Source organism: Trachypithecus francoisi, unplaced genomic scaffold (genome assembly GCF_009764315.1).
Source record: "Trachypithecus francoisi isolate TF-2019V2 unplaced genomic scaffold, Tfra_2.0 Lachesis_group12, whole genome shotgun sequence".
Taxonomy (NCBI): domain Eukaryota; kingdom Metazoa; phylum Chordata; class Mammalia; order Primates; family Cercopithecidae; genus Trachypithecus; species Trachypithecus francoisi.
Window position 1 is genome coordinate 120350587 of NW_022681457.1, and position 12496 is coordinate 120363082.

Consider the following 12496-nt stretch of genomic DNA (forward strand, 5'->3'; position numbering starts at 1 on the left):
CAGCCAGGCATGACCAGCCATCTACAGCGAGAATAGGCAGGAGCAGGCAGAAGCTGACAGGCTGGACACGGCGGGGCTGTCAGACTGTGAGCATGTGTGCACGTGTGCATGTGCGTGCCTGTGTGCATATGTGTATGTGCCCGTGTGTGTGCACCCGTGTGCGTGTCAGAGACCCTGGGGCCTGGCGCTTGCACCCACAGAACCCACTTTCCAAGCTGCAGCAAAGCAGCAAGGCCCTAGGGCCTGGTTTGCTGGCTCAGCCAGCGCCGCCCGGAACCAGAACCTGCTGACGGGCAGTTTCTCTCCCCCGGCCCAGCAGCTTTCCGGAAACAGAAACTAATTACAGACAATAAAGGCGGCAGCTCAGCTGAAGGCTGCATTTTCATCACTCCTAACATCAGGGTGGCTGGGCGAGGGCCGCATGGGGAAAGGAACAAGAAACTGGGCGGGGTGTTCCCCTCGAGGCTCGCCTTACCCTGAACATCTGCTTCACCCTCTGCCGGGGCAGGTTCACGTTGAGCTTGTGCAGCAACTGCAGGACCTCGCCGATGCTCAGGCTGCCATCCCCGTTCTTGTCGGCCTCATCGAATGTCTGCTTCAGCCACTTTGGTGCCGAGTTAGGGGCCAACAGGGATCCACGAGTCCAGCTCCACCGCCCCCACCCTCTGGCCTAGGGAGGAAGGAATAGGGGACCCCAGCCTACCGGCCGCTTCCCCAACATGTGACCCAGCAAAGGGTAGGGGCCCTCCCAGGGTGGGCAGCCAAGGGGCCAGTCCCTGGGTCTGCCCTGCCTGCTCAGCGCCCAAGGATATTGGTCCCTGGTGCGCTGGCGGCGAGCCAGGCTGTCCTCGTCGCTGATGCCGGCCATGAGGTAGCGCAGGCCAGTGACCCAGGTTCGCGCCACCTCGCTGCTGGTGGAGACCAGGTCCAGCGACTCGCGGTGGCTGCCGTGGTAGATACTGAAGCAGCAGTTGGGGTCAAAGCTGCCGTCGGGGTAGCGCTGGAAGACCTCCGACTGCCGCCCCTCACTCACCTCCTGGATGGAGTCGATGGAGACTGCAGGGTGGGGAGGGAGCACAGGTCAGGCCAGCCGGGGCCCAGCGTCCCCCTGCCAGCAGCCCCAACACAGCAGTGACCAAGCAGCTGGGAGCTCCTTGCCCACCTATGCGGGACCCTCGGCAGGGCCCAGGGTGCAGGGTTCAAGAACAAAGGGTGAAGATCTGCGAGACTGCACAGCCCCCCACTGCTGACCCGTGTCCCTCCCCCTTTCCCTTTCCTGTGGAAAAGACACAGCCCCCACGAAGGAAAGCATCCACCTGCCCCCACCTGCAGCCCCCGGTGCCCGGCTGGCCCAGGGCTCCATGTTTAACCAGCACGTCTCCACGTTCCAAGAAAGCCCCGGGCCACCTCCAGGGCTCCAGTGCCACAGGGGAGGACAGCGGCTCCAGGGACCCCCAGCTCTGCGCTCAGGTGCATCGAGGCTGTCATGACCTCAGGACCCCCGGGGGCTCCACAGCGCAGCTCTCTCCAGGGGCCCTAAGTGGCTACATGCTTGGCAATTGCTGGGCTGAGGCCTTGCCATGCATGCCTGGGTCCTGCCCATCAGCAAAGCCCACGGAGACCCTGGTCGCACTCTTATCCCAGCCTTTGAGGACTGCCATGTCTCTCCCCAAACCATGGAACCCCACCCCGTTCCCTGTGTGCCTCAACCCTGCCCGCGTACCCCCTGCACAGAGCCTCCATCTCGGGTGGCCCCTGCTCCCTCCAGCGGCCCTGCCCAGTGGCTGCCTGGGCCACCCATCAGCATACCCCCGTGGGGTTCGTTTGTTATGGGGAGCTGTAACCTCCCCAGCTAGACGGACAATGCTGTGCCCCTTCTCCCAGCCCAACACTCAGCACAGGGCTGGGCGCAGCGCTACTCGCTCCTCACTGAGTCCCAGGGAGCTCTGCCAGGCGGGCAGGGGACCTGGATCCCTCCCACCCCACAGTCCAGAGGTCACTGCGGATCCCCAAGGTCACTGAGCCCAGAGGTGTCCAGGCCTAGGGTCTCGCTGCTCCTCAGCCATCAGTGGCTACCCTGGGAAGGTCCCTACCCTTGTGTTGCCCCAGGGACTCTGACTTGCCCCCCGCCCAGGGCTCCCACTCACTCTTGGCCTTCTCGTTCTTGCGTGAGGGCCTCCAGCGGATGCAGGAGCGGTGCTCGTCCAGGTAGTAGAAGCGGACCAGGCCCTTGGAGCTGCCACGCAGCTTCACCATCTGCATCCCCTCCTGCATGGCACCCATGCACCGCTCCACTGGACATGAGAGAGACACGGCCGTCAGCAGAGACACGACCACTCCTCACGGGAGAGACACGGCCATCAGCGGAGGCACAGCCACTCCTCACAGGAGAGACACGGCCATCAGCGGAGGCACAGCCACACCTCACCTCGCCCGGCCCCACCCACACCGCCCTGCCAGCAACAAGGCAAAGGCCAGAGCCCAGGGCCACCTCCACCCCAGGTGCTGGCTTGCCTGGGTCACACAGCCCAGCTGGGCCCTGCCACTCCTCCCCAGATGGTCCTGGGGACTGAGGACGCTGCTCCCCACCCTGCTCAGCCACCTGCCGCTCCCAACACCTCCTGGACCAGTCCCAGCAGCCCTGGGAACTGGTGCTGGGCCTGGGGCCCCCAGAGCCACCACTCAGACGGAGCCAGCACTGAACTCAACAGTGGGAAGGCCGGGCGTGAGGCAAGACAGACGAGGTGGCTGGGCCTGCTGTCTGGGGCCACAGTGTGGTGGAGGCCCCTTGCCAGGCACAGGGTGGGCCTAACAGGCAGCAACCCCATGCCCCCGCCCCCGCCCCTGCCCCCAGTCACAGGCCACTCCTGGGAGCAAAGTCGCATTCCTGAGTGACTATGCCCCTGTCTGGGGCATCTCCAGGAAAGCCCTCACCCCTCATGTGCAACAAGGGCCACGAATGGTGCCACAAACGTGCACGTCCCAGGCCCCACACAGCAGTATGGACTTGAGAGGCTGTGGTGCTGGATCCGAGCTTCACAACCCCTCCCCTCCCTCAGGCCGCCTGCCTCGTTCGTTCTCTCCCCTCCTCTGCCCATTCAGCCTCCTGCTGTATCTTGTCCCAGGGGAGGGGGCTGCAGGCTCCAGGGAGTCCAGGCCAGAGTCAGCTGTCCCAGCCCAGGAACAGACTGGTCCCACCCCCTCGGTTCCTGTGCACCTGCACACAGAAAGCCCGGGTCCCAGAGGTACCATCTGCTAAAGCACAGAGACGTTAATCCCCACCCCAGGTCTGCACACTGAGGGACACTGGCGGGGCGTTGTGGAGGACCAAGGGCAGTACTGGCCAGGCCTTCCTGGGGAAGCTATACATGATCACAAGCAGAGGGGCACTGAAGGGATGGAAGGCATGGCATACGGGGCTGGGCTCTCCGGGGCACATGGCAGGTGAAGACACAGGTGTGGCTGCAGGGATTCAGGAGAGGGATGAGGCAGGACATGGGGGCAGGGGGTGGGCAGAGGCCTGCAACAGGGCAGCCTGGATGGGACCCCGTCTGCCGCTGGAGCAGAGAGCTGGCAGGCCAGCATGGACCAGGGCCCTCCACAGGCCACCACAAGACACACACTCCCCCTCCCAGCCATGCCCAGCCAGTCTCCTCTGCAGTCTCCTAATAGCAAGGGCCCCTATGTCCAGCACCAGCCGCCTGGGCTGCAAGCACCAGTGACCCCCAGAGTGCAAGGGACCCCATTAATGAGAGCATTGGAGCCACCTGAGATCTCCCCCTGCCCCCTTGGGTTCAGCCCCCAGGCCCTGCAGGTGCCTGGGAGACCAAGGTGTGCTGAGCGTGCCTCTGAGCGGCCGAAGGGCAGGGCCGGCCGACGCTGCTGGACCCACATGAGCCCTAGAGCACCCAGCGGGACGGGAGAGGCGAGTGCAGGGATGGGATGGAGGCCCAGGCTTCCCCCACCTCCAGGAGCAGCCCCCACCCACCAGGCACCTGGACAGGGCCAGCACTCATTCTGGGTCACTCCCCTGCCCCTTCTTACCCAGGGGGCCGAGCTGCCACTGTGGAGACAGCACCACACTCCCTCCAACCCAGAGGAGTACCTCCGCCAGCCAGGCCACCGTTCCCTTGGTCCGGCTCTCGGGGGAGGGCCAGGGGCCAGACATGTCCTGACGACGGCCGGGCGGTTCACGGAGGCCACAGAGGCCTCCCCCGGCCCTCAGGCAGCAGAGGTCAGGCAGTGGCAGTGCTGGCGGCAGGATCTCTGTGGGGCCTTCTCTCCTCCTCCTCCTCAGGGCCCTCTGAAGCCCGCACAGGGCTGTGCCCGGGCCCGGCTGGCATTGGCCTGACCGTCACCTACTGGCCTGATGGCCCCCAGGCCAGCCTACCCACCCTCCAGGGCCACCAAGGAGTCCCTGACGCAGCCGCCTCCCAAGGCTGGGGGAGCGAAGGACCTCAGCCCCGCCCAGCCCCGGGCCCAATCCCTATGCTAATCCCAGCTCCAGCCCAGCTGGCAGAGGATTTAGGCCGAGGGGACTCCCAGCTGGGGACAGGAGGGCACTGGGGAGGCAACAGTGTTTCCCAAGGCCCAGACCCACATCCGAGCTGCAGGACAAGAGCAGGACCAGCGGGGGCCGTCCTGGGACCCAGAGGGTGCAACTGGAAGGCCTGCAGGGCACCGTCCTCAGAGGACCCTGTGTGGGGTGGGCCTCCCCGCTGTGTGCCCACCACGGATGCCGAGGCTGGGCCTGGAGTGGTCCCTGCCCTCACCCCGCATCCCTACTTATGGGGACCTCTGAGTGGATCCCCAAAGTCCAGAGGCAGGTGGCCCGGAGCAGGGGCAGAAGCTCACCTCATCCCCACAGCGCCCAGCCCGGTGGCTGGAGAGGGGAGCCAAGCCGGGGCCCTTTCAGCAACAACTCCCAGCCCAGGCCCAGGATGTGGGTCCCTGAGCCTGGGTTGGGGTCTCCATGTCTCCCTCATGCAGCTGCAGCCCCAGCCTGACCTTTCTCCACGGTCACCGAGCCGTGGCGGAGGAGGTGGCCCCATGCCCAGAGCACGTTTGTCCCCACGTTCTGCCCTACAGGGATGACAAGTCGCCTGACCTGGAGAAGGGCCACACCCAAGGAGGACCCACCCCACCGTCTCAGCTCCCACTGAGGTGAGGACTCGGGTCCCACTGCCACCAGGACCACACAGCCCACCCTGTTTACTGGCCCAGCACTGCAGGACAGCACAGGCTGTCCCATCCCTGAGTCCAGGCCGGGACACCAGGGGCAGCTGTGGGAATGGGAGGTGGTGAACCCTGCCTGAACACCAGCCACCTGTGTCCTGGCCATGCCCGTGCTTCGTGACTATGCTGGGGGGAACCCTGCCCTTCTTCCCACCCACTGCCCAGGCTCTATTGGCTCCAGCAACTAGGACTGCAAGGTCCCGGGCAGCTGCCCTCCTCCCCTGACACGAGGGGAGGAGTTTGGCCTGCAGAACCCAGGACAGGGAGGTGCCAGGGCTGGGCATCTTGGCAGAGCTCCGGGGCCAAGGTCAGGCGGGGAGGTGGCAGTCCCTGAGGAGATGGCCATGCATCTCTGGCTGACCACGGACGACCGGGGCCACACCCAGCCAGATCAGATGCAATCAGCGCAGAGTCAACCCAGGCCCCACCAGGGGCCCCGTCACAGGCTCTGCTGCTCTTGGCGGAAGCAGGTCAGCAGGCGTTTCTAGGCTCTGCCGTGGAATTAGATTAGGGAGTCATGAGCCATGGAGAGAGGAGAGGGGCTTGAGTCCCGGGCGTCCTCAGGAAGACAGGGCCTCGGGGCGTGGCCACCTTGTAAGGGGCAACACAGGGGCCAGGAGGTGGCCCGAGGGCCTGGAGACAGACCAGACGGCCACAGCCCTGGCCCAGGGGCCCTGCCCACCCCACACTGGCCTGCTGCAGGCTTCCACTCTGACACAGGGGTCCAGTTCTCCTTCCTGCACCTCAGAGGCCTCCTGGCCTGCGACACACCTGCTCTTCCCTCACCCTGGGCCTGGCCCCAGCTGGGGGTGCTCCCACCTCTCACCCGTCCCTCCTCGAAGCTCCCCAAGGCTGGGCCTCTGCCCCCACCCTCCCTCCCTCCCTCCCTTGAGCTGTCAGCCACTAGCTGATCCCCCATCAGCTGGGGTTAGGGCTCGGAGGCCCCCATCTGCCTGGGCAGGGGTTCTGAGAGGGACCACACATAGAGTGCCTGGCCCCAGCCCCTCAATGTGGGGCCCAGGCTCCTGCACCCCAGGACCCCTGACTTCCTCAGCAGCCAAGCCGGGCTCCTCCACTGACCAGGCAGGTGGAGGCCCGGCTAATCCTTCCTGACGCAGGCCTCTGCCAGGGGCTGCCCTGCCTGCCCTGAGGACCAAAGGGACCGACCACTCCCCTCCAAAACTCAGGCAGACACAAAACCGCAGCTACAGAGTGAAGCCAGGGGTGCCCCAGGCCAAGAGATGTGGCAGGGGCCCAGGCCCAGGGACTTGAGAACCCCTCCCCACGTGCTGCCTATGAACCAGCCCAGGGCCCAGCCCAGCCCCCACACAAGGTCACGGAGGGGGTGCCCCACCCCCATGCCGGCAGGCGAGCCCAGCCCCACAGCCTGCACTGGCCGGCCCCCATGCTCACCCTGCCTGCCCTGAGCCAGGGGCCGGCCATCCCGAAAGCCCACGGGGAAGTCGAGGAAGCTATGCTCGGCTCTGCAGTTCCACACAGGGGCCCAGCCCTCAGCCATGGTCCACACCCACCCCAGGCCGCCTCGGCCCCTCCCGTCAGCCTGAGCCAGGACACCTGATGTGGGAGCTCAGGTGGGATTGAAGCAATGCACCTGGCTGTGGGCCCATGCCGGGGGCCAGACCGGGAGGGGCCGGAGGTCCTGGTCAACGGCAGATACAGGCTCCGTTGGGTAGAGGAGGGCCCTGGCTCACCCGCTGCTCCCCCAGGTCCCTGCACACCACAGTGGGGCTCCCCAGTCCTCAGAGCACTGCCTGACCCCGAGACATCCCTGGGGCAGGGACCTCAAAGTCCTTCTCCCTGCTCTGCCCCTGTGAGGCCATGACCCGGCACACAGCAGGCACTGGCTGGACACAGGTGGACAGGGAGGGACGGGCAAGACCGAGGAGGCTAAGGCCACCAGGCCTGCTCTGAGGAGGTGACGGGAGCCAGCGTTCACACTGGTGTCCTGGGTCCAGCTCTCCAGGGCCTGGAGAAGCCTCCCACACAGATGCACCCAGACAGGCGGATGGACGGGCAGACGGGGCCGCACCCCAGGTGGGGAGAGTGCACGGGAGGGCTGTGCGGGCCCCACGGTGACACCCAGAGGAAGGCGCCCATGATCCCCTGGGCTCGGCCCCCGCACCTGGGCTGCACCGGCTCGCCCTGACTGCCTGGCTGTGGCGGCTGCTGGGAAGCGGGGGTCCTGGACCTGGGCTGCACCAGCTCGCCCTGACTGCCTGGCTGTGGCGGCTGCTGGGAAGCGGGGGTCCTGGACCTGGGCTGCACCGGCTCGCCCTGACTGCCTGGCTGTGGCGGCTGCTGGGAAGCCGGGGTCCTGGACCTGGGCTGCACCGGCTCGCCCTGACTGCCTGGCTGTGGCGGCTGCTGGGAAGCGGGGGTCCTGGACCTGGGCTGCACCGGCTCGCCCTGACTGCCTGGCTCTGGCGGCTGCTGGGAAGTGGGGGTCCTGGACCTGCCCCTGACCTTGGGTTGTCCTCCCTGTCTCAGTGCCTCAGTTTCCCCACTTTGAGAAGTTTGCTCCTGCAGCCCCTTCCTTTCTTCCCAAGGCTGGAACCGGGCGGGTGGTAGCTGATTAGAGGACGAGCATGTGCTGTCAGAAGCCAGAGCGGTGTTGGCTTAATTTTGTTTTTATGGCGGAGATCGATCTTGTCCTAACACAGCAGGTAGCACGGGCCTCGCGGCTGTCATCGACAGGGGGCCAGCGGGGGCTCAGCATCTCCGCCTCTCCCCGGGGAAGGCTGGAAAATCAATGGAACTTTCCAACAAAACCCACAAATCACACCCACAGGCCTCCCGGCGCGTACACACACCCGGGGCACCTTTGGGTGCCGCAGCCCCTCCCACGACGGGGGTACGGGGACTGCACATGCCCCTCCACCGACCTCTTCCCTTCGCAAGCACGTGTGGGGCGGGCAGGGGCCCCACCTCTTCCAGGCCTGTCCAGAGGTGGCCCTGGCTGCCTCTAAGCCCCTCCTCTCCCGACGCTTGCTGCCTTTCAGCAGGACCTTGCAAAGGTCCTCCCCAGGCCCACCCGTGTCTCCCTCTGAAGCCCCCACAGGGCTGTGCCTGGACCTGGCCGGCATTGGCCTGACTGTCACCTGCCGTCCCAATGGGACCCAGGCCAGGCTACCCACCCTCCAGGGCCACCAAGAGTCCCCGAGGCAGCCGCATCCCAGGGCTGGGAGATCGAGGACCTCAGCAGCAGTGAGGCATGAGGGCCGGACGCTCCTGCAGCCCTTCCTGGCCCTGGCCCTTCTGCAGCCCCCGCCTGCCCCTCACAGCCCTGGCGTCCCCCTCCTGTGCAGCCCCCAAGAGCTGGCCCAGCATGCAGGAGGGGCTGAGCCTGTGCTTGGGTGGATGGGAGGGAGGAGGAAGTGGCCGCCTTGCCCCAGCTACGGTACCCACTGGAGATCAGCCGGGCCCCTGGACTGGCGCCGCACAGGAGGGAGGGCCGGGCCCACACACATATGGCGGAGATTATTTAAACGTCTGAGAGAAGCAACTTGTCCCCCCGCACGTCTGGGAGCCTCGTCCCCAACTATTTTTATTTTATCAGGAGTGTGAGTTGGTGCCTCGAGCCCTCCCCGCAGCAGGACCCCAGGGTGGTCATGCTAGGAGCCCAGGGATCCCAGAGCCAGGCTGGGCCTAAGGGGAACCAAGGGCAAGTGCCTGGGGCCCGTGGGGCTGGGGCCGCTCCAGACACGCCTGGAGGGCACTGCAGGGACAGACGCTCTGCCCTCTCCTCTGGCAGCACCCTCTGCGTGGCGGCCATGCCAGCTCTCAGCAGGAGGTGGGGGCATTGTGGAGGGGAGGGCCTGACCCCGTGGCAGTACCCAGCTCGGCAGGGGAGCAGGCCGGAAGGGGCCCTGGGGCCTGACTTTGTTCTGCCCCCTTGGGTGGCTCCTGGTCAGTATGCACAGAGCCCTGGGGGAGCTGGAACTGCCAGCGCCCCAGAGGGTGGGGACAGATTCTCGATGGTCAGCCGTACTCCATTGGCTGCACCACCTGACCTGCCCACCACCTTCCACCGCTGCAGAGCAGGGAGGGGACGGCAGCCAGGCTCATGCTCCCCTGGTGGCCCAGCTGCTGCTAGAAAGATCCAGCTCCCACGGGGCCCAGAGGGAGGGCCAGTAGACACCTTTCTTCTGTCATCCGGCCACCCAGTGTGGAGGGATGGACAGGAGGACTTATGATGGTCACAGGTGTCCAAAGCAGTCCCAGTTGCACAGAAAGGTGCCCCTCATCAGGAACTTGAGGCCATTGGACCCTCCAAGCAGCCAGCAGTGGCAAGTGGGCAGGATGGCCTCTGAGGCCAGGGGACCCATGCCCTGTACCTTCCCCCACAGCAGCCCATTCTTATGCAGGTGGGCACCTGCCCAGCACAGGCCCAGGCCTCCACACTCTCCAGCCAGCCCACTACGGCCAAGGAGGCCCCAGCATCTGGCCTTTCTCTAGCCGCTTCAGGACAGCCAGGGCCAGGTCCCCATCTCAGTGAGGGTCCCTCCCAGAGTGGGCTCCCCTTCCTGCCCCCTCGCCGTCCCCAGTTGGTGGCAGCCCAGCTCACAGCGGCGGTATTAATCGTACTTGACAGCCCCGTCAGGAAGGGGACCCTATTAATAGCCCACTTCACAGTCCCCCCGACCACAAGTGCCACCCGCTGTGTGTCCCTGGAGGCTCCTGTCCCTGCCACCAGCCACTGGCTTGTCTGAGGCCCTGGCTGCCTCTCTGTCCTCACTGAGCAGGGCATGGCCAGCCGGGGCATTGCACCCACCTGGCCTGGGGCTCTCTGAAGGCAGGTGTACAGCCTTGCCCCCAGCCACTGTCCAGGACACCCCATAGGAGCTGCAGAGGGAGCCAGGCTCATGGCAGCCACAGTGTTGGGGGGGCTTTCCTGAAAAGTCACCAGATGGAGCCTGGCCTGCCAGCTGGGAGAGAGGGAGCACCTGCTGAGTGAGGGGAGGGGGCTGCAGCTCCAAGGGGAGGGTCCTCGGGCCAAGTGGGCGGGGCCAGCCCTGCCCCCAGCCCAGAGCCAGGCACGGGAGGGAGGGTGGCAGCTGGGCCACTGCCAGGCCAAGCAGGCACAGAGCCACGGAGGAGGCGAGGAAACAGAAGGAGGCTGAGCCCGCCACATCCGTCCCGGCACAGGGCTGCTCTTCCCGGCCAGAGCACCCCAGGTCACTGCCAGGCCGGAGAGCAGCTTCCTCGAGCAGCCTCATGAATGCTCTGCCAGAGAGCCTTGGACAGAGAAGGTGTCCTGGAGATGAAGCTGGCCCTCCGAGCTTCCCTGCCTGAAGTTTTTGGCATCTTGTACAGTCATTCCGTCCCTGTCTGGACCTCCTTGCTCAAGCTGGCCCTGGGGCTGGGCTGGCTGCCCTGTCTCCCACTCCTGCCTTTTGGGAGCCAGTGAGGTGCTCCCTGAGTTGGCTCCCCACCCACACACCAGCTGACCCAGGAAGGGCACAGGGCTGCCCCTGAGAACTGGGCCACCCAAAACCCAGCCCTTGGTCAACTCCACAGTAGGGGCCTGAAAGTTGGAGCAGCCGGGGGTCTGATCAACGTGAAACCAAAACCACTCAAGTCCCTCAGAGGTGTGTTCCTGGGTGGCCAGGTCTGAGCAGGTGGAAGGAACCTACACCCAGGACAGTGTGGCCACCGTCCCCAAGTCAGGGCTGCATCCTGGTGCCTAGGACCTGCCTGCTGAAACAGGCCCCTGTGGCCCCTGCCCAGGTGCTGCTCTCTGGGGCAGAGCTGGAGGGGGCCCCACAGCCCCACCGGAGTGGCTCACTTGTATCTCCAGTGACCGTAAGCCACAAGGCTCCCTCTTGGGGTCTTCAACCAGCTGGCATGGAGGCCCCCATGCCTGGGGCCACCCCGGTGAGTGACTTCTCAGGAACCAGAGGAAACGTCCTGTCCTGAGAATGGTGTCCACCAACTCCACCCTGCCCCCACGCGGGAGGCCCGCGCCCACTCGCCTTGCCCACACAGGAAGTCCGTCCAGCCGGCGGGAGCCCACGTACACAGTGCTGGGAGCAAAATCCCGGGAAGAAACAGGCACGTTGGATTACTCATCCCCTTCCCCAACCCCTCCCCCAGCCCACCCTCAATGAAGGTGGAGCCGCTGGGCCTGGGTCCCTGAGAGGGCCCCAGGCATCCCCCACAAAACTGCCCCAGCAAAGGGCACTACCCGGGCAGGGCCAGCCCATAGCTTCTCCAGGAGAAGGTGCCAGGAACTGGGACGCCATCGTCATCAGCTCATTAGTTGTGCAGATGGAGGGCTGGACCCAGGACACCGGCCCATCTGCTCCGTCCTCGGCAGCACGTGGAGTCTGTAAGGACCGTGCTGCTGGCTCCCCTCCCTCTGCCCAGAGGACGCAGGCACGGAGGGTGAGCTCAGAGCCACTCCCACCACTGCCTCCTCCTAAGACTAGGCCCTTCCCTGGCTGGCTGCAGACCCCAGGTGTGCTGGGTCTCCTGGAACCTGGGGCTTTGGGGCCACCTGGCAGCAGCCAGCCCCTGTCCACAGCAGGCAGGCATCCTGAGCCCAGTGGCCAGCACAGGGCAGTGACTCCAGGGAGCTCTCTGCAGGCCAGACAGGCAGGAACCAGGGACAATGTGCTCAGGAGAGCCCTGGGATGGGGGCCGCGGTCAGCGAGTGGGTGCACTTGGAGTGACCTGAATATGCAGCCCATCCTACAAACAGAGTGTCTGCCCCAGCAGCCCTGGTTACACCTGCCACACTGACCTCCATTTAGAGAGGGCACCTCCGACAGGGGTGGGGCAGAGGAGGGGACGGGCACCCTGGAGCAGCGGCATGGGCCAGGCACAGCACAACCACTTTGCAGACACACTTCCTCTGAACGCTCCCAGCCACCCTGTGAAAGCAGCCCATGCTAGTCCTCTCACCCATGGAGGCTCGGAGAGGCTCAGTCTTTTGTGTGAGGTCACAAGGTTCATCAGAGGCAAAAACCAGCAACCCATCCCCAGTCTGCCCCACAGCGATGCCATGTCCCACCCCACGTGTCCACGTCAATCAGAGGACAGAACAACCAGGTTCCAAACCACCAGGAGGCAAGCTCCTACTGTCCCTGGAACCTACTGTCCCTGGAAGCCCAGGAATTTCCTCCCGGTGTCCGGCCTGAGCCACTCCTTCTGCAGCTGTGGCCACTGTCCCCCTTCACCTTTTCCTCTCCCTGCCCCTGGCCCAGAGCTAGCGCTGTGTTTGGGGAGCTGGAGACCCTGC

The 12496-nt window shown here is 65.5% G+C and overlaps 1 protein-coding gene across 5 annotated transcripts in view; it reads right to left on the reverse strand.

Annotated features, from left to right (window-relative positions):
• PLCH2 (phospholipase C eta 2) overlaps positions 1-12496 on the reverse strand; it is a 75830-nt gene that overhangs the window by 24862 nt on the left and 38472 nt on the right. For all 5 annotated transcript variants that reach the window (XM_033228645.1, XM_033228646.1, XM_033228647.1 and 2 more), the window contains 3 exons: positions 2148-2294; positions 813-1056; positions 476-605 (listed from right to left, as the gene is read on the reverse strand). In XM_033228645.1, the coding sequence (XP_033084536.1) occupies positions 476-605; positions 813-1056; positions 2148-2294 (521 nt within the window). The remainder of the gene's footprint in view (positions 1-475; positions 606-812; positions 1057-2147; positions 2295-12496) is intronic.